The sequence below is a fragment of the Eretmochelys imbricata genome, chromosome 1, assembly GCF_965152235.1.
Source record: "Eretmochelys imbricata isolate rEreImb1 chromosome 1, rEreImb1.hap1, whole genome shotgun sequence".
NCBI classification, from domain to species: Eukaryota; Metazoa; Chordata; order Testudines; family Cheloniidae; genus Eretmochelys; species Eretmochelys imbricata.
Window position 1 is genome coordinate 205,366,105 of NC_135572.1, and position 21,835 is coordinate 205,387,939.

Sequence of the window (21,835 nt, forward strand, 5' to 3'; positions counted from 1 at the left end):
TTTGCCACCACCAACATGGCTCCTCTCCCTGGCCGCCGCCCCTTTCCCTTCCTGGGCCGGCGGCTGCTGCTGCTGTCGCCCTGTGATGAGAGCATCAGCCCTCACTGCCACGTCTCTCCTGGGGAGCAGCCGCCGCCGCTGCAGCTGAGGGGGGGAAAAGGGAGCGGGCGAGAGCGGGGAAAGGTGGAGAGAGGAGGAGTGTGGGGGGGCTGGGCTAGGTTCTCCCGCCCCCTCCCTCCCCACTGCTCCCCCCCCCGGGGAGCTGCTGAACCCCCACCCCCTGCAGCTTGGCCCTGCTGGGCAGGTGGCTGCACCCGTCCGTTTGGCCCTGGTGGGTGCTGGCAGGGTGGGTAGGTGCTAGGCGAGTCCCCCCGCGGGGTGGGGAGCCGGAGCCAGGCTGCCCGCCCGTGCCACCCGGGCACCACGCTGCCCGCTGCTGCCAGGGCTGGGGAGGGACCCCGGGCTCTGCAGCGGCAGCTGCTGGTGTTGGGGGAGGGGGCTAGAGTGTGGCTCTTTGTTGCTGCTTGTGTGAAGGGGACCCTCCTCCTGGCTGATGTCTGAGCTGCACCACTACCTCCTCCATCTGCACTTCGATGTGTGAGTACCGGCTCCTGCGCCTTCTCCAGCCCCTGGGGCCCTTTTCCCCTCCCCCCCCAACACACTGTGAGCCCCATCTCTCTCACCTCCACCCTAAGGCCCTGGCTCCCTTTTCCCGCCCCCTTTTCCGCCATGGCTCTGTCAAGGCAACTTTTGTTCCTTTAATCACGAATTGCTGGGAGTTTGAAATGCATTAAACAGCGAGTTGGGGGAGGGGAGGGTTGGTTTTAGTCCATCTTTAGGGCTTCTGCCTGGGGCTTTCCTCCCCATTAATGGGGTGCTTGTGGCTCTGGGAGGGTTTCTACAAACCCAAACTGGGAATGTGTGAAGATCCTGCACGCTTATCCCAGGGAGTTACTCTTTAGATGCCTGTGGGCTGCAGGGTGTGTGGGGAAAATTACTGCCCCAGAGGAAAGGCTGCTACTTCTGAGGGGGACCAGTAATTCTAATGTTGCCTCTCTTTCTGGCCCAAGTACTCATTGTCTAAAAGAAGCCTTGAAATGCATGGTTGCAGCAGAGCTGATGAGATTTTTTTTAAACTTTATTTCAGCAGCTCTTCTAGAGATAGGCTTAAGTTGCAAAAGTGAGCTCCAGCTCTGGATTTCAGACACCCTGGGGATAGCGGGGTGCTTGGAAAAGAGATGAGAGATGTGCTTTTTGCAAAGTTAGTGTTTGGATTTTAAACACCACAAAGTTCATATGGGCTCATGTTTAGGGTTGGTGTTTTTTGTTTTTTAGAACACTATCCAACATTTTAAATGATCAAGGAAAATATGACAGATTGCGTAGGACATGGGATATATAGAACTGATCACAGCCACATATCATAAATGTTGAAACGTAATTAATCAAAGCCCATATAACCTGTGCTAAGACCCCATTCTCCAGAAGGTGGGAAGTGTGCTGTGCAACTCCCTGTACTCCTAAGAAAGCCCTGTATTGATTATCCTCCATTACGTGGAGTGGCAGTCGAGATGATGACTCTGTTTATTATAGGAGGCTGCATGCTAACTATTCTGGGGTCCCTTTAACAATGAATATTCAACTGAAACAGGGATAGCTTTGTTTCCAATGTATGATAGCTCTTGTGCATGATTTTTGGATGTGAACCGCAGGCCCCTCGTATCGCTTCCATCTGTGGTGACTATACATGAATGAATGAGATGTCCGTACTCCAAAGTGGTGGATTGTGAAGTTCTAAGAGAGAAGGCCTCATCTTAGCTGCCAACCCAGAAGACTGTGTATCTGCTGCCATCAGGAATTTTTGGATAGAGAAACTGTTGTACAGAGATGGGAAAGGGCGCCTCCAAGATCACACAGCATGTCAGTGGCAGAACAGGAAATAGAAGCTAAGCCCCTTACTCCCCATTCTGGTCCCCCTAAAATTCTTGATGTTTATGTCCATTCAAGTTGCTTTGTTGGTGCCTCTTACTCCCCACTCTAGGACATTTCTTTGAGTACTTGTGACACCTTAGAGACTAACCAATTTATTTGAGCACAAGCTTTTGTGAGCATCCGATGAAGTGAGCTGTAGCTCACGAAAGCTTATGCTCAAATAAATTGGTTAGTCTCTAAGGTGCCACAAGTACTCCTTTTCTTTTTGCGAATACAGACTAACACGGCTGCTACTCTGAAACATTTCTTTGAGTGTTACTTTAAAACACATCTTCATGCAAAGCACCATACTGTCTGGCCCTGTCAATACCCAATGGGTAAAATCCTGACTCTACTGATGTCAATGGGGTTTTGCCATTGACTTTTTTGAACCCAGGATTTTACCCAGTACCTCTAGGCCCTGATCATACTGGGATTCTCTAGGATGTGGACATTTCTGCTCGCATCTTGTTCTCAAGCAGCTGTCAATTTTCATTTTGCAGCCCAAACCAGCATATAGGATGGGAGTGCTGCCTATTGTTGAGAGCTGGGGACTAGGGGTCAGCGCTGCTGGTTTTTATTCTTTGCTCTGACACTGACTTAGTAGGTACACTTATGAAAACCAACTGGGTAGAACTTTTTAATAGTGGCTAGCAACATTGGGTGCTTAATTTGAGGCACTTTGGGAGGGATCCACAAAGTACTTATGTGCCTAAGTCCCAGTTTTGGCTCCACTGTGATCTACAAAACTGTTGATGAACTCTGTAGGCGCCTAAACTTGCTCGGTGCCTACATTTTCTGGGGAAAAGTTCCCTAGGAGCGTGTTTCTGCCTCTGGGCATGTGCATTGGTGTCTCTCTCTCTAGGTGTCCAGGTGCCTATCTCCTGCCTAAACACCCAAGTGTTTCATAAACCAGGAGAATACAGGCATTCAGCTGCCTAAGTTGCTTGTGGGACCCAATCTAGCAGGCGTGCTCAGAGGCCACCTGGCGGATCGGGGCCCATTTAAAAACAGTCTGGAGAAGGAGGTGGTGGCACTGCTGTCCTCCTTTTAGCCCAGTGTTTAGAGCACTTGCCTGAGATATGGGAAACTCAGGTTCAATTCCCATCTCTCTGCTAGAGGGGGAGAAAGGATTTGAGCTGGGGTCTCCCTCATCTCAGGAGAGATGCTCTGGGATATTCTGGTGTGCGGCTCCCTTAATCTCTCCTTTTGAAGCTGTTCCACTGCAGATAAATCATGAAAGAGTGATTGGAGACACGGAGTCTTCCGTCTCCCACATAGGTGCTCTAACCACTGGACTGCTGAGCCATTCTCTCTTTCTCTGGGCCAGTGACTACAGAAATCTGTCACTGCCTGGGCCAATGACTGACTCTTCCAGCCAGAGGGAGAGGGCAGAATGACTCTGCAGTCCAGTGGTTAGGGCATTCATCTGGGAGGTGCCTATCTCAGAAAGGGGCAGGCTTATCACACACCCCTATCATCAGCCTCTCCCAATTAGGTAGTTTAGGCAGCTCAGCACCTAGCATCCTGCTTTTGTGGATCCCTGCTTTTGTGTGGTGCGTCTGTCTCCACAGTCACAGTGTAGGGAGCCTGGGTGCTTAGCTTGGCTTTGTGGATCTGATTGTTGTTCCTTTGATTTTCTTGGTGCTTAAAAGTTAGGCACCGTGACACTCAGTGTTGCAATGTCTAAGTCCCTTCATGGATGCTGGCTTTGGGGCCTAATTTTTTTAGAAAGGCTGAGCCACCACAGTTCTGACTGTCTTCAGCTGGTGTTGCAGATGCCCAGTGCTTTTTTGAAAACAAGGTCCAAATTGTCTCAAGTTGAGCACCCAAAATTGATAATTTTGCAAATTTGGGCCTGACCTTCTCTGTGCCTCAGTTTTCCCATCTGTAAAAAGGGGATCATTTTTACCTTCCTACTTGAGCAGGGGTTTTGTGAGGGTAAATTAGTTCTTGTAAAGCTTCTTGAGTTCTTTAGATTAATAGCACTTGCAAGCTATCACTTTTCTAGTGATACTGATGGGATCCTGCTGTAGCTTAGGTTGCAATGTAGTTTCAGTGTAGATGGGACCAGGGTTGGGCATTTGATGGTTCCAAAAATAATTGGCCAATCGACTGGTCAAATATTGTCAAATAATGTCAGATATAGACGAATATTGTAAAGCACTAATTTATTAGAATAGTAACAACACTAACAAAACAGGTAAGAATTTATGGTCTCAAATAGGCTTAGTCTTAAATAGATACTTATGTGTAATTTCAAAAACCAAATTACTTACCTGAGTTGTTTTAACTCAGAAATGCAAAACACAGTGAAATGAAGTTATAAAAAATGAAGGAATAATTATTATTACATTTTTTAGCAATGTTAGGCTAGCATTTAAATGTGAACGTTACTCAAGATTGAATAGTTACAAAAGAAAAAATTGAAAATAAATAAAACAAACACAGAGCAACTATAAAAGGAGAAAAAATCATTTTTAAATCCACTTTTTCTAGGTAGGCGGTAGGCGTTCAAGTAGCTTAATGGCGGTGCTTCTTTCTCTTTGTGCTGGGGGAAAAGGTTTAATGACCGTGAACCCTCATCTCCCTCCCCTAGTCCCTTCTGAATGAATTTCTGTATGATTGTCTAGTCAGTTTAGATTGTATTCTCTTGGGGCAGGGACTCTCTGTCTTATTTAATGTGCGTTGTAAATTGCCATGTACATTGATGTCGTGTTTACGCATAAGGATATGGATACATACAGTATTGTTTCTAGAAGATTCTAGCCTATCAAGAGGCTCAACTTTTAATTAAAAAGAAAAGGAGGACTTGTGGCACCTTTAGAGACTAACAAATTTATTTGAGCATAAGCTTCACGAAAGCTTATGCTCAGATAAATTTGTTAGTCTCTAAGGTGCCACAAGTCCTCCTTTTTCTTTTTGCGGATACAGACTGACACGGCCACTACTTTGAAACTTTTAATTAGTTTGCCCTTTTCCCCCAACAGGTGGCATTAGCATGTAGTAAAGTAAGTGATCAGGGCTTTTAAATAGGGTTGCTAATAGATGGCAATAAAAAAGGTAGGTTGGGCCTACATCAGGGCATTCTTGCTGGAATATTTGGTGGTGGTTAAATGAGAAGTCAATTGACTGGTCAGTTGATCAGCTTGCCAGCCTAGGCCGGGCATTAGGAGGGAAATGTTTGCACTGGTGTAATTACATTGGTATATTGGTATAAATTACTCTAATGCACTGTTTTCTTACTCCTGTGTTTTTTGTGGGAACTTCTGGGCTGAACTTCTCGGAAGATTTTATGGTTTTCAATAAAGTTTGAGGAAAATCCTATCCAGTGTTTTGGATTTAGGAGAGGGTAAAAACAAACCACTTGTGTGGGTGTGTAAAACTCAAAACAGATGAACTTTGATCTATGATCTGTAATATGCCCCATTGAAGTTTCAAACTTCCCCTGAACACTGGACTCCAGAGTCATTCCCATGTGTGTACTCTCTGGCCCAATGACTATTCCACTGTGGAGAAATACTTAAATAGTCATTGGACTAGACAGAGAGAAAATGGGAATGAATCTGTAGTCCAGTGGTTAGGACACCAAGGTGGAAGACTCTGGGTCCAGTGTCCCTGCTCCACTCCTTCTTTCATTATTTATCCAGAGTATACCAGCTTCAACAGGAGAGATTGAGGGAGCCTCAGATCAGACTGTCTCGGATCCCAGTGGTTAGAGCACTCTCCTAGGATTTGAAGATGAGTCTTTCCCATCTCTTCTCCCCTGCTGGCAGAGAGGGGAGAATTGTTCCTGGGTCTTCCATATCCTAGGCAAGTGCTGTAGTGATGGACTAAAAGTTATAAGGTGGTTGCTGCCATCGCCTCCTCCCGGATTGCATCCCACATGTAATTTAGATGGCCAAATGCTTGTCTTCCCCTGATTTGTGAATCGCTCTGGGGCTTAGGTGGGGGACAGGCGTCCAGACACCTTGAGGGAGGCATCAGTGTGCCTGCCCAGAGGCAGGCAGGAACATAGATACTGAAGGAAATGTTGCGCTGAAAAACATAGATGCCGAGCGAGTTTATGCAGAGCGTTCAGCAGCAGTTTTGTGGATCACAGTAAAGCCAAAATTAGGATGTAGGCACCCAACCCCCAGACATAAGCACCTAAGTACCTTGTGGTCCCAAGTTCTATGCCCAGAAATCAGGACAATCTGAAAACTAAGATCGCTCTGGCAGTGTTAAATCAGCCAGCATTACTGTTGTGTATTTATGGCCTAAGCTCAGTTTAGGCATCTAAGTGCACACTAAGGGACCGAAATAAATGTAGCCTGGTATTCAAAGGAGCCAGATACTATGAGAAGCTGGGGGAGCTCAGCTCTTCTGGAAATCAAGCCACTTTTACTCAAGTCCCTAAATGCAGATTAAGGTGCAAGAACCCAAATTTTAAAATTTTGGCCAGTTCCCATCCCACTCCCTCTTTCCCTTGTTAAATGTGAACCTTAATGTTACGGAATTAGTTCAGACTATTGATATATAGCAGGGCTGAGTTAAGGTTGCAGGAACTACTTGAATGCTTGGAATTGGACTTTTTATTCCCTGATCTTGCAACCTTAAGTCTGCAGTAATTTTTTTTTTCTTCATTGTACTTGAATATATTTCTTTTCACAGGCCCGAGTCCTGCAGCCATGTTCTGTTCTGTGACAAAGAGGCTGCAAAACCAACTTAGCTGGCTCCAGAGAAATACCTCCGGACAGTAGCTCTGGGTTCCCCTTCCTGCACAGTCCATAGGGGTGGCTTGAAGGATAGTTGGAATGCTGTGTGCTCTGGTCACTCTGGGCTGCAGAGCAGCCCATTGAGAGCTGCCTTATACTATAGCAGATTCAGTGCCATCTATGTTTTTGTAAAGTGTCTAGCACATTTGGGGCCCTACTGTAATATCTATAAAGATTAAATAATATGCCCCATTGCCCCCAGGCAAATAGAGATTAGTATTTTTTTTTAAGGGGATACCATTCTATTTTTTTTAAAAGTGAATAGAAAACTCTGTTCCTGGTACTCTAAAATTCTTTTACTTTTAGTAAGCTGAGTGGTGTTGTTTACCTAGCACTATAAACTGCTCAGTGCTTAACAGAGAAAGACAAGACAGGGATAAAATTCTGCTCTCAGTTACAGCAGAAGTTTGAGCCCCTCAAACCCAACCCATCTCCACACTGGCCGTGTGTGTAGTGAGCCTTGTCTCCACACATCTCTGTGTCTCTTCCTGCTTTCTTCCAGCTCTTCACAAAGCACTGGTACCGTGGCCTTCTGGGCTACTTTCATGATGAGCATAGGACTTCCAGAGCATGATTGGGGAACTTGTACAATTTCATGCTGACCTCCATAGTTTTAACTTGCTCAGAGAGCTCCCACAGGCTAAGGGAGGGAGGGGGGGTGATGATGCCACGTTTAGCAACCTTCCCCCCGATTAGTCTCTTTGGAGAAATTACTCAACCCCCAGCACTGGCTTTTCTGAACAATACTCCCCACCACCAGATCTGTTGCTCTATGCTCCCCTCTTGGGGTGGGAGTGGGGGAGCATTTTCCTTCCCCCCCCCCCCAAACATTTTATAGTGTGAAACTTTTTAACAGGTGCATTTTTTTTAATAGATGAATCTTCAATCATTTGACTTGGCAAAATCATTCATTAGACATCACAATGCCTCATGAAAGGTTTCCTGACATCTTTAATGGGGCATGTGCATTCTACTAAGTCATTTCCAGCCCTGTTTGACTTTTTGGACTGAACATTTTGCAGGTGGAAGCAGAGACTTCTGGTGAGAAGTAGACAGTATGCATTATGCAACCTGGCTTGTAAAAGCCAGGCAGGCTGGTGGACTGGTACAATACATGCTGCTGCTGCTGCATAACCCATGTGCCTGTGGGGGCAGGTTCAGAATTGTTGATTTAAAACAGAAATGTCAATGGACCTCATGGTCTGTAAACATCTTTAAAGGAGCATGCAGGTAAACTCGGTAGGCCAAATCAGTCCCTGGGTATAACTACCACTTCAGTGGAGTTACCCTGAGAATGAATCCTCTTGACCTGTTGTTGTTTTCTTGGGTGAGATACCCCCCCTTCCTGCCACATGATTTTTGTAGGGTCCTGAATGCTTACTTCCACCAAAGTCAATGAGAGTTGAAGGCACTTGCACCTGGCAGGAGGCATTCATAACCTCACAGGACAAGGTGATTAGTTATAGTGTCTTATATAGTTAAATATTTGCTATCTAGATCCCTCAGAATGTGTGCATATATGTGTGTGTGTGTATATATATATATATATATATATGAGCAATGTATATCTGAGCAACGGCATGCGTGATTGTGTATATACAGGCTCCCTTACACAAATTAAATGTTTAGAACAGTTTTTAAAAATACCTGTCACAATTTCACTGTCTCCATAAGTGTGAATGGACAGTCGCTAGATGTTGCCATTGGATTGATACTCTCCAGCATGAATTTTAGCCTAATGGCATGGAATAGGATTTGGAGAATTCGTCTCTCATTTGATTGCACAAGAAAGCAGGGACATTCAAAGTTGCTGCAAGATAAATTCTGATTTTTTAGATATATTACAGGTAAATTTAACGTCACACACAGACACACACACACTAGAATTTGAAACAGCTTTGAAAGTCTCCAGCTTTCTGATTGGAATGGAATCCCCCAAGTCCTACTGCATGTCCTCAAACAGCAAAGGGGGCAGCTTTCTCATCTGATTTGTAATTATTCTTTATCCTATTTTGAGCATATTAAAAAAAATCCTACTGCTTTGTAATTTGTGTTGTACTGATTGAATTACCTTAAAAATTCTAGTTGGTAAACAGGCATGGACAGGAGAAATGCTGCTTTTGTTTGTTTAAGAAAATCTTGTAAAAACAATTAGCAGTTACAGTAAAAGCTTTTTTACCCGGCATTTTGGGGAAATGGGGGGTACCAGTAAGTGAAGAATGCCGGTTAACTAAGAGGGAGGGAGTTTGGATGCAGGAGGGGGCTCGGGGTTAGGGATGGTTTTTGGGGTGCCAATCGGGGGGGGGGGGGGCATTCACCTCGGGCGGCTCCCATAAGCTGCCACCTGTCCCTGCTGTTCCTTGGTGGAGGCGCGGCAGGTGGCTCTGTGTGCTGCCCCGACCCTGCCCTGAGCTCTGGCTCTGCAGCTCCCATTGGCTGGGAACTGTGGCCAATGGGAGCTGCAGGGGCACCGCCTCTGGGCGGAAGCAGTGTGCAGAGCCGTCTGCCGCGCCTCCGCCTAAGAGTAGCTGGAGCAGGTTGTTGCTTGCGGCAAGCCTCCCAAGGTGAGCACCCCCCAGATCTGGCACCCCAAAACCCATCCTGTGCCTCAACTCCCTTCCCTGAGTCCCCTCCTGCACCCAAATTCCCTCCCAGAGCCCGCACTGCAGCCCCACACCCCCTCCTGGACTCTGAACCCCTTGTGGCCGTTCCTCTGCCTATGAGCAGCAGGGACATGTTGCTGCTTCTGGGGAGCCAGGTAGGGAGCCTGCTAGCCCCACACCAACCAGTCTATAAACCAGACTTTTCATGAAGATTAGAAATGCTGGTTTATGGAGCTTTCCAGTTGGTACAGGGCCAGATAACACAGCTTTTACTGTATATAGTGCTGTACAAACATTAACTACCGCCCTGCAAGGCAAAAAATAATCACTGTTTTACATATTCAGGCCCAGAGAGTTGAAGTGACTTGGTCAAGGTGTCACAGCAAGTCAGTGGAAGAGCTAGAACACAGGGAGTTCCTGGCTACCAGTCCTGTATGTGGGCCAGTAGGCCATGTGTCTTTTGTGTGAGAGGCTGGGTGGGAATATATGGGGCTTCTCAGAGTTTGTAGTAAACCTTGAATTTTTCAGTAGTTAACTTGGCCATAAAAAAATGGCCACTGACTGAAATTAGCACACAGGATCCTAGGTCAGAATCTTTTGTCATGGCTTTAAAAATAATGTTTTTCCCCCCTCCACTCACATAATGCACAATATTTAAATTCTCAGTGCTCCTAGCTGAAATTTCCCTCCCCGTTGTCATGCAGTGGGCAGTCAACCAGAGGGCTGCATGTCTGCTCTTCAGTGGTGGGTGAGTTTCAGTGGTACTGTGTATATGTACAGTTGCTTGCTAAAGTCTGTAGAATGAAGACAATTCAAGGATTGTGTGTTTATATACACATACAGTGGCAATAAATTGTCTCATGTGCACTCTGCCTGCTAATCTATCTTCTCTGGGATTTATTCTAACAGTCCAACCTCTGAGCTGCTTCAGAAATGCCATTTATAAAACTGTTTTTTTGTTTTGTTTTGTTTTTTAAATTTCCCCCAAAATTATTCTACATTGAGGCCTGGGGTGGGTGACATTCAACTCTGGACTAGTGGCACATTTGAGGTCTAAGATCTCATAACTTATCAGGTGTAGAAGCAGTTGTTTTATATCAGTGAGATGAACAGGGGATTACTCATTCCTATTAGTGTATAAGGCTTTTGTTTCTAGCCGTGGTAGGATGTGAGAGATCAGATCTTATAACTATGTCATTATTATGTATAGAAATGCTATTTTGGGTATCAAATTGAAACTGTTTCCAGCTCTCGGATGACAACGCCAAGTGGCTTTTGGGTAACATTCTTAGTTTAGTAATTCCTGTCAGCTTCTTTATTTTAAATCTCACATGCTGGGTGAGACTTGAGCATTGCTGTCCCCTTCTCTTTATGATTGAGAAACATAGGAATTGTAAGACCAAAATAGACCAATGATGCAACTTGTCAGAACTCTTGTTCTAGAACAGACCAGCTCTGCAGTTCTTTCTCCTTATCTTACCAGAACAAACCAATGGTGTCTGTAGTCCAGTATCCTGCCTGTGACAGATACTAATGCCATATTATAAAGGAGGCTGAAGAAACCCACTGTGCCGGTGGGTAATTGTGTAACCCTGTATTCTGGGTGAGAAATTTCTTCCTGACGGTTGGCTGTTGATCAGTTTACACCCTGAGGCATGAAGACTGATGGCTCCTGTAATTTTTTCCGTCCTTGCCAGCATAACTACAAATGTCCTCATTCATGCAATTATTTAATCCTTCATTACAATTTTATGAAGCTGTTTGCTTCAACAGCATCCTGCAGCAGTGAGTGCCACAGGATAATTATATGCTGCTGAAGTATTTTCTCTTACCGCTTTTAAAGTTTTGCTTTGTTTTTCTATTAAGGGAAGGATTCAGTAAGAGTGCCAGACTGCCCCCTCCCACCCACCCACATTTTCCCCTCTACCTTAAAGATGGCCAGGTGCCATCCCCACCTCTGAAAGTCTCTTCTTCACACCCCTCCATTAAGGTGGTCTGAGGGAATGGCTGAGGGGTATAAAATGAGGTGTGTATAGATGTGTCCCAAACTTGCAGCGAGTATGCCCCATGAGTAGCTAAATTGAGCCCCATGCACTTTGCTGTGGGTAGTTTTTTCAGGTGAGATTTTCACAGCCAAACTCCTGTCTCCTGCATGGACACCGAGTGCCGTGGAAGTTTTAAAGAGCAGGTGTTTGTCCCGTTGTCTTTGACCAATACTTTCCCCACCAGTGCCCTTCTTGCCGGCTGTTTTCCTCCTCAGAGATGGATGCGTTTCAGTGGTACTGTGCAGGGTGGATAAAAATCAATGATTTTTTTTTAAAAATCAAAAAAATCTGTTTTATTTTTTAATTAAATCGGATTTTTTGATGCTTTTTTTCCTCCAAAAGCATTTCATCTAAAGATAGTTTTAATTAAGATACATTATAGCTCAAAGATATCTCATCATGGAATAGGGATTATAAATTCTAGTTCTGTAGTATGAGACAATATATTCATGTAATGTTTAAGAAAAGTTTTGTAAATGAGTTCCAATAGTTCATGGATTAGGGACCCAATCTTATGGAGTTCCAGGGGCTTCTGTATAGATTATTTAGGTTAATCTTTCTATCTACCGAATGGGACTCGCTGCTAAGTCTAGAAGATACGATCAGAGATGCTTAGTTTTGCAGTTCTCAAACTGTGGATTTGTGTCCCCAGAGATAACATGCTTATTAACAGCAAAATAAATAAATAATATATAGAGGTGAGAAATAACAGACATCAACTCTATTGTCCCTCTGCAAATTTGTGTACACAGAGTCAGTCCCTTACCTCCCTCTAAAGTGCAAAGTTTAAAAAAGTTCAATGAATAGAAGATTGTTGGGGGCAGAATAGATCTGGAGAAGAAGAAGAAGTCTGGAGATAAATGTGAGAAGGGAGGGACAGGCAGTAGAAACAAAAGTGAAACTGTTTGAGCAGCATATTCCAGAAGTCTTGAGGTCTTTCTGAGTGTAGCCTTCATTGATTTGAAATCTACCATACCAGAGGTGGGCAAACTACGGCCCACGGGCCACATCCGGCCTGTGGGACCGTCCTGCCTGGCCCCGAGCTCCTGGCCTGGGAGGCTAGCTCCCGGCCCCTCCCACACTGTCCCCTCACCCCCGCAGCCACACCGCTGTGCAGCGCAGTGCTCTGGGTGGCGGGGCTGCAGAGCCCGGCCTGACTGGGTGCTCTGTGCTGTGCGGCTGTCTGTCCTGGTGCAGCCGCCCTGCCAGCCACCGGTGCTCCAGGCAGCACGGTAAGGGGGCAGGGAACAGAGGGGGTTGGATAGAGGGCAGGGGGGTTCGGGAGGTGGGCAGGGGCTTGGATAGGGGTTGGGGCTATCAGAGGGAGGGGAGCGAGGATTGAATGGGAGCAGGGGTCCTGGGGGAGGCAGTCAGGAAGGAGAGGCGGGGTTGGATGGGGCGGTGGGGGGCAGTTAGGGGCGGGGAGACTGGAGGCGGTAAGGGGACCGAGAGCAGGGGGGGTGGATGGGGCAGGAGTCCCGGGGGGGCCATCAGGGAGCGAGAAGTGGGGTGGTCGGATAGGGGTCGGGGGTCGGGCCATGCCTGGCTGTTTGGGGAGGCACAGCCTCCCCTAAGTGGCCCTCCATACAATTTCAGAAACCCAGTGCAGCCCTCAGGCCAAAAAGTTTGCCTGCCCCCTATACCATACTGTTCTCTCACTAGAAGGAAAAACCTATAATGGCAGCAGGCCATAAAAGAGACACAGCTTGGTCTCATCTATCTCTAAGTTGTGAAGAATATGTATTAAGGTTATAACAACCAACAAGAATGCACTTTTATGTAGAAATCCATGATTAAATCGAGTCTTCCCGATGTAAATCAAATCCACCCTGGTACTGTGTATATATACAGCAAATGAGGCTTTGTCTGCCTTTCATTATTAATTTCTGCACTTTTCCCCGTTTTGGGTCACACACAGAGACTGCTTGATGGCTTCTTTCCATTTGCCAGTATTGTGCTTTATGGTGGAACCCTGCATTAGTCGGCTTGTTACTTCTGAATTTAAATTTTGAAGGGGAGAGGAATTCTCAGTCACTGATTAAAAATGAATCCAGTAGTACTGATCATGAGTCCCCTGACCCTGGATCTGGAACTGATTTGAAGCCTTAACTCTAAATTTGCTGGCTCAGTGGCTCTAGAGTCAGACCTTGACTATGCTTTATAATTTTTCTCTCCCTCTGGTGGTTTAGTACTCTCTTTATCTGTTGCTTCCGAGTGTTCCATGCAGCGCGGGAACATGGAAAATGTGCTGACTTCAGAGGTCTGCTAACCGGTTATGCCTCCCTGAATGGGGGAGGGGTACAGGGTTCTGCTTCCAGGTGGCAGGTGTGCTCTTTTATTACCAGTGGGAGTTGCAAAGTTGTGTTTTTATTGCTGGGGGCCGTGCAAGCCAAATATTTAGTTTGCAGTCTGACAACCTGTCGGTTATTTCTACATGAAAATGGGTTTGGAAAAATGAAAGTACAACCTCCGTTTTAGCTCTTGTGATGCTAGTCCAATGATGTAGTACAAGTACCATCTCAATTTTAGCTACAACAAAGTGACAAAAGCGAGTGGCGTTATTAATGGTGAGAGCACGGGACTGGGAGGACTCTTACCTTCTGTTCCTAGCTTTGTTATGCTGGCCATGTCACCTGTCTTCTCTCTGTCTAAGCTTCTCCATCTGTAAACTGGGCACAAAGACCCTCTGGTTTCAGAGGGGGTGCAGAGGGTTTAAAGCAAGTCAGAAATTGACCCAAATGTCAGGGCTCGCTGCAGAAGTTTGTTGAAGAGAGAAAAACATTTCTTTTTTTCAAGGTGTATGTAATGTAACTTCACTGATCCTTTAGGCGTGGGATTAGGCTTGTGAGATGAATGGAAGTCTGGGATTAGATTGATGATTGGGGAGCTATAGTCAAGGTTCTTAACATTATTTGTTTGATTTCTGAGGAAAAAATTTAAATAGGGGAGGAAAAAGAAGAGACAGAAATGGAAGGATTGTATATTTGCACAAAGAAAAGGAGTACTTGTGGCACCTTAGAGACTAACCAATTTATTTGAGCATGAGCTTTCGTGAGCTACAGCTCACTTCATCGGATGCATACCGTGGAAACTGCAGAAGACATTATATACACACAGAGACCATGAAACAATACCTCCTCACACCCCACTGTCCTGATGGTAATAGCTTATCTAAAGTGATCATCAAGTTGGGCCATTTCCAGCAGAAATCCAGGTTTTCTCACCCTCCGCCCCCCCCCCACACAAACTCACTCTCCTGCTGGTAATAGCCCATCCAAAGTGGAGAGTGAGTTTGTGTGTGGGGGGGTGGAGGGTGAGAAAACCTGGATTTGTGCTGGAAATGGCCCAACTTGATGATCACTTTTGATAAGCTATTACCAGCAGGAGAGTGAGTTTTTGTGTGTGTATGGGGGTGGGGGGGTGAGAAAACCCGGATTTGTGCTGGAAATGGCCCACCTTGATTATCATGCACATTGTAGGGAGGGTGGTCACTTTGGATAAGCTATTACCAGCAGGAGAGTGAGTTTGTGTGTGTGGTTTTTGGAGGGGGGTGGGGGAGTGAGAGAACCTGGATTTGTGCAGGAAATGGCCCAGCTTGATTATCATACACACTGTGAAGAGAGTTATCACTTTGGATGGGCTATTACCAGCAGGAGAGTGAGTTTTTGTGTGGGTGGGGCGGAGGGTGAGAAAACCTGGATTTCTGCTGGAAATGGCCCAACTTGATGATCACTTTAGATAAGCTATTACTAGCAGGACAGTGGGGTGTGAGGAGGTATTGTTTCATGGTCTCTGTGTGTATATAATGTCTTCTGCAGTTTCCACGGTATGCATCCGATGAAGTGAGCTGTAGCTCACGAAAGCTCATGCTCAGATAAATTGGTTAGTCTCTAAGGTGCCACAAGTACTCCTTTTCTTTTTGCGAATACAGACTAACACGGCTGTTACTCTGAAACCTGTATATTTGCACAGTAAAAGTCATGCCTTGACTTTTATTTGTTATACTCCCAAAAGCCAGAGGACTTTTCCTTGCTCTCCTCTATCCCTCCTCTAGGTAGGAAGCTACCTTTGTGGCTCTGTCTGCCCTATGCAAAACAGGCATTCCAAACAAACCATTGGTTTGGATACACTGAGCTTCTCTCACCTGTACAGCTACTCATGTCCCCTTGCAGCAGCTGTCCCAAGTGTTCTGCAGGTGGTGGCTGTACCATTCGGGATGAAGTCTGTCATTCAGACTTGGCTGAACGGATGTAGTCTTAAAAGGTCTCTTGCCATGAGAATTGCAACTGCACTTGTTCAGCCAATCCTCTGAACCCCATCCCTGTGAATGCAGTGCCCCGTGTTTGGAAATTACACAAAAGCCTCTTCTCCCAGCAGCAGGGCAAGGCAATATGGGGTAGGTACTGGAAGGGTTCTAGCGTGCACGGGTCCTGGTGTGGTTATAAGATGTGCTATGCTGCAGGAATAAATGAGGGGACCTGCCACATTATGTAGTTTACCCCAAGCGAGGGAACTGTCGCAGGGACATCAGAAGTCCCCTGGTCTTTCTCCTCTTCCTTCCTCAGTTGTCTCCAGTCTTCTCTCTGCTCATTCCTTTTCCTTGCTGCTTATCTCCCTTCCCCCACCTTCCAGCACTAATGGATTTGGACACTGGCAGTGGTTCTAGTTCTGGTGACTAGCATCCGGGGGTCCTGGAAATGCTGATAGCGTTCTGTCAGCTGTTGCTGATAGCTCCTTTTGTGCTTACTGCTGGTACTGCTCTTCTCAGTGATTCCACTGGTACCACCTGTTGTGCATCGCTGTGGGAGACGGGGGAAGGGGCATCAGGTCAGCAGTGCACAGCTTCACAGGCATGGCAGCACCCTGGTCGTCATCTCTGCTTATCCAGAAAGCAGGGGCATCCAAGTGGAGAATCACACTCACCTGTGAGTTGTGTATGTACTGTAATGTACACATGCGCCTGTAGGGCACAAGGAGATGGGGTGGAGACAGGAATGTCTATTTAGGGGCTTAGAGGAAGGATACATTTTCTGTGCATGTGATCATGGTGCAGGAGGATAACAGGTGGCCTGTGAGGGACAATATGGTGTCAAATCCAGGTACCTAACAGTCTCAGCAGAGAGAACTGATATCTGCCATTTTTGTTCACTTCTTATGACTGAGACTATATACATGAAGCACCCCTGACATGCAACCACCTGTGGGGTAGAAGGTGGCCAGTCAGGGCACAGCAACAACAAAGATCAGGGGATCTTCACATCTTTTCAGAACTTCAAGTTCATGTCTCCCGTCTCACCAACTAGCATAAACTGCACAATATTGAATCTATCTACCTTGGAAGGACGAAGGGTTGATTTGACTCCTACTGGGGTTTAAATCTGTGGCTGTAGAGAGTGCATGGATTTCAGGCATGAGGACTAGACAATCCCAAAGCCATTCTTTTTAGTAATTGTTTTTTAAGCAACATTACAAGATAATTAAAAATTCTCAATATTCTTATTTGAGAGAGTACATAAGCATATTAGACAACTTTTTTATTGTGCTTTTTAAAATGCAATTCTACTCTGAAAAGTGACTGTGAAAATGGCATCTTGGGATGTTATATTTGTCTCTTGATGACTCCAGATCAAATTACTGTACTCTGTTTACAAGTAAAAGTTTGGTTTTTTTTCCTAACTGCCAGCCCTGCAAACTCAAACTGGGATCTGAGAGCCAAGCTGGGTGCTTTTCAGCTTGCATATCATCACCAGCGACAAAGGCTGTGCATAACAAATACTGCCTTCAATGCGACCCCCTTTTGCCTTGGGTTTCAGAGCTGCAATTGAAAGAAGGTTTTGGCTGTGCATTGGAGCGGTTCTGAGAAACAATTCTCCTGGTGATGCACAAGCCAGAATAGACGCCAGCTCGCTCTCCAGTAGCTGTGCTGGTACTGCAGAGGTAACGAGTAAAGAGTAGAACATACTTAGTTTTGTCTCAGGTGAGCAGCTGGATACACGTAGGGGTCAGGTGTGTTGGAATAAGAGATTATGAGCACTGTTACGCGCTTTTCAGAGTTGAACCATACCTTAAATGAAACAAATAATTAAAAACCTTAAAGATACTATTTTTCTTAAAGGAACACTGGGTTTAAGGCTCAAAATGTAGTTTTCAGTCCAAATTCATTTCTGATGTTGCTGCATTGACTTCCCTGGAGTTAAACCAAGGGTGAATGTGGCCTGTTTGTGTTTATTAAAAAAGTGGGTGGTATGCAAGTTTTACTCTTATTTACACCAGGGTAATTTGAGACTGACTCCACTGAAGTCAATAAAGTTATATCCATATAAATCTTGAATAACAGAGATCGGGGGTGTGTGTGTATTAAAAAGGGTTTTCATATACATTCTTATTTAACAATGGAAACCCTCCAGCATCTGTGCTAAGGTCTAAAGCCAGAAGGTGAAAGTGGCCACTCTGCTTTCAGTGTGCAAGCTGATAAGTAAACAAACTCCATAAATTGCTAGACACAAATTAGATTTGTTAAATTCTTTGCATGAATTATTGAATATGCAATGGATAACACAAGGAAATAATTTTTTTAAGTGCCCCTTTAATGCCTATAGTTAAATTACAGACCCCTGGATATTATGCCCTCTACCATACAGCATTCCTTTAGGGAGAATTAGATGAATAGTTTCCCCAGTTTATAAAATAATCTTGTTTTGCTTAAAATGCCTTTTAAAGTTATTCCTTTAATGTTTTAGAGTCTTCCATCCTTCCTCTTTCACAGTTTATAAGAAGTCTCAGGAAGCTTCAAGTGAGTTCTACAGTATATACTATACCTTCTGTAGGATACATGCTGGTTTGTTATTGTACAGATGCTCATGACTGAAAGTGGTCAGTGGGAAGTCCCCTACATGGCCAATACATCAATTGTACAGAACTCATTTATTAGTGAATTGCCTTACCTAACCTATCACAAGCACAAGTGCTCCACTGAGGGCTAAGTCCGTGGCAAGTTTGAGGTCTAAAAATAATTAGTGCCTTAAGAAAACACAAAAGACAACATCATTTTCTTTTTAAGGTGACCTTCAAAGGACTTTTTTTTTTTTTTTTTTACAGTTGAGCTTGTACCTTCTTTTCCTTCATTACAATAGATTTAAAAGAAAAAGCCTGTGGTTTCTTTTCTGCTTGTATTTTACCTTAAAATATCAGAAACATCAAGTCTAGCCGTCCCTAATTTTGCAGGAGAACTTCTTAAAGGTCTAAAGAAACTACTGCAAGTTTTCATGCATGAATTGAAAAGGCAAAGAGGCTTCCATTCTTCACAATGTTAATTGGTTATTACAGTTCACTTGATATTAACCAAAAAAAGTTTTAAATAAATAACAATTAAAAAAAAAAAAACCTTTCTCTCACAGCCCAGATTGCTCAACTTTCACTCTCTTGGCTGTAGCCCTGTCACCATTTCACTAGTTCTCCAGGCACCATAATTTCTTCCACTCTAGACAAAACTTTGAAATTCTACTGTACAAACATAAACAGATTAAAAAGGGGAGCAGTCTTAGTCCATTTCCCCTCGTTTTTGCAAGCTACCTTTACAGGTGCACATGCAAAATAGTCATCTCAAAAAAGAGCTCAACCGATCTCGTTGAAATTTTATGAAAATTGGCCTTCAGCTGGAGAGTGTGCATAAAACATATTAGTACAAAATGGAAGTTCTTTGAGGACATGTTTAGGGTGGAATGGCTCTTTCGTGTGTCCATGATGACAGTGATGTGACTTGCTCAACATACTTCTTGGCATCTCTGTAACTCTTTAGGATTTTAAAGGAGGTGATAATTGGCTTATAATTAGAGATAGGGGCCATCTGCAAATTTTAAAGCCAGATCCAAATTTTCCTAGAAGTTTGGGGTGTTCAGATGCAGGGCTTTGATTCAGGCTCCGTTCTTGCTCCAAGGTATTGGAAGGTACACTTTCTTGGAAACTTACAAACAGGTCAAGGTGCTTTTAGTCTGGGTTTCACCTTCAAGACCCTGATCCTGGAAAGTTGCCCAACGTGGAGTGACTTGCAGGACTGAGGCTCCAATTTACAGCTGTCACTCACATTTGTCAATCTGTTAACCATCAAATCCCACTAAAATCCTGTAAGGATAAGTCATAGATATATTTTAAAAACAGTAATCATGGAATTAGTGACTGCTGCACCAGAAGTTCCAGCTTTGTACTATTAATCTGAGCTGCACAGTCGGTGGATCCATTTTTCTTTTTTTAAAAGTAAACGCATGATAGTTTTCAGTTTAAAGAAATTAATAAATTCACATGCATTTAAAAAGCTTGCTTTTATAAGGGCAGAGTGTGATAGTAAGACATTCACATCTCTCTGGGGTCATTTTCTTTGCCAGAGTAGAGTGAGATGCTGTTTTGCTAAAACTAGCTGTAAACTAGTCAATGGCTAACACTGTTTGACGTCCAGTGTACACAGAGCCTCATTTTCCACCAACTTCAAAAACTGTTTTCCAACTGTAAATTGTTTTAGAAAATTATGGAGAGCAGTTTATCTTTCACAGTTTCTTACATTGAAGCAAAGAGAGGTTCATTTCATTGCTGTTACACTAGAGCACATAATTCTGCTTTGCTTAGTGACTAGAGATCATCTGTCCAGCTTCTCAGCCAAGAGGAGGTTATACTATTCATTGGCAATTCATTTACACAATCACTTCTTAAAGGCATAGTGCTAATATGTCTTAATGTTTACCTGTAAGCACTGTTCCATCCTATTCATTCAGGCAGACAAGGGACCTAAGATTGTTTTAAAGGGTCAGTGGCCCCAGGGTACCAATATCGGGGTAGGGTATTGGTAGGAGTCCCAGGTTTGCCAGTAGTTTCTGTGCAAATAAATGTGGCTTCTTTCTGGATGGGTTGACCTGGTCTCAACTGTGAGGTGGATCACTGGAGGTTTTCAGCTTAATTAATACCGCTGTTCCTCCCCACCTCTTTCTCCCCTGCAGAGCTGGGAAGGCTTTTGGGTTGTTGTCTGGGTCTCAAGGCAGAGCCTGCTGGAGGCACTGGAAGTGGATCGGTTCCTGGTCATGCCCGGTGGAAGGAGGGGACCCAGTCGGCAGCAGCTAAGCCGTTCAGCTTTGCCTTCTCTCCAGACTTTGGTTGGCGGGAGCTGTGGCAACGGCACTGGTCTGAGAAACAGGTGAGGACAAAACAGTATGGCCAGCAAGACACACTATGATACAGTGAGGAGGTGTTTTCTAATGGTTAGAGCAGAAGCCTGGAAACCAGGAATCCTGGGTTCTGTTCCAAGCTCTGTGAAGCAGTCTTACCTAATGGCTGAAGCAGCAAATTGGTAGACCAGAACCTTGAGTTCTTTTTAGTGGCACTGGGAGGGAGTAGGTCTAGTGGTTAGAGCACAAGCTGGGACCCAGGATTCCTGCATTCTATTCTTGGCTCTCCGAAGGAGAGTGATCTGGTGGTTAGAAGGGAATTCCTAGATTGTCCCCCTGGCTGTGCCACTGACTGACCCATTTCCCTGTATGTCTCCTTTCTGTTTTACATTTTAATGTCTGTCCCAAAGAGAGAAAATGTTCACAAGCATAGCATTCCCCCTGTGTCACTGGAAAGGACAGAGTGATAGAGACTAGGAAGGCACAATTCTCATCTGTTTCCCCAGCAGCAAGATTGGGGGCCATGAATCCTAGAACTGTGGAATCCTGTATCACTGTAATGTGTCAGAGCATAGGCGTGATTCTCCCTCTGCTGCAAGGTGGGAGGAAAGCTAGAACAGAAGGGTGTATAAGGGGAGATGCGCTGCCACTAGGGTATGAGGTTGGGAAAGTAACTTCTCTTCTTTATGCCTTAGTCCTCCTCTGTGAAATGGTTATAATAATCCTGGAGAAGTTGAGAGGTATCTATGGAAGAGGCCAGGGAAGAGTGTTGACTGTGTTAAGATGAGCAGGGAGCATCTACTTTCCCTGTGCCAGATGTGTGAATGATGCAAACTCTGGTCAGCAGGGTTCTGCTTTCCTTAATCCCATGCCCCCCGCACCATTCAGTATCACCCTGAAACCTTAGGGAGGCAGCTTGAGGCAGCACAGGATGCTGACCCTACAATTAATGGCGTCTGTCTGTTTCAGGAATGGTAGTGCTATCAGCCTCTCAGCTCCTCCCATAACGGCCCTGATCACCCCAGAGCCTGTGCGTCACTGCCGGATCCCTGACCTGCCACTGGACGGGAGCCTTCTCTTTGAATTTCTCTTCTTCATCTACCTGCTAGTGGCGCTCTTTATTCAGTACATCAATATCTACAAGACTGTCTGGTGGTATCCCTACAATCACCCTGCCTCCTGCACCTCTCTGGTGAGTTCCCCATTGTGACGTTCCCCTGGTGTTATCTGAACCGGTGATCTGCTAGGTCACTCCAATCCTCGACTCTGGGAGCCAGTCTTACCATGCTCTGCTGTGAGAACCCCCA

At 45.0% G+C, this 21,835-nt stretch overlaps 1 protein-coding gene across 4 annotated transcripts in view; it reads left to right on the top strand.

Annotated features, from left to right (window-relative positions):
* Positions 1-227: 227 nt before the first annotated feature.
* The window catches only part of TMEM39A (transmembrane protein 39A), a 31,127-nt gene continuing 9,519 nt past the window's right edge, over positions 228-21,835 (top strand). The window contains exons 1-5 of one of the 4 annotated variants that reach the window (XM_077822568.1): positions 228-597; positions 17,190-17,313; positions 18,117-18,169; positions 20,364-20,557; positions 21,498-21,720. In XM_077822568.1, coding sequence (XP_077678694.1) covers positions 20,445-20,557; positions 21,498-21,720 — 336 coding nt within the window. In that variant the 5' untranslated portion in view covers positions 228-597; positions 17,190-17,313; positions 18,117-18,169; positions 20,364-20,444. Of the gene's footprint in view, positions 598-7,657; positions 7,770-17,189; positions 17,314-18,114; positions 18,170-20,363; positions 20,558-21,497; positions 21,721-21,835 lie in introns of those variants that run through there. The other 3 variants (XM_077822560.1, XM_077822586.1, XM_077822577.1) reach the window with 3 other exon arrangements.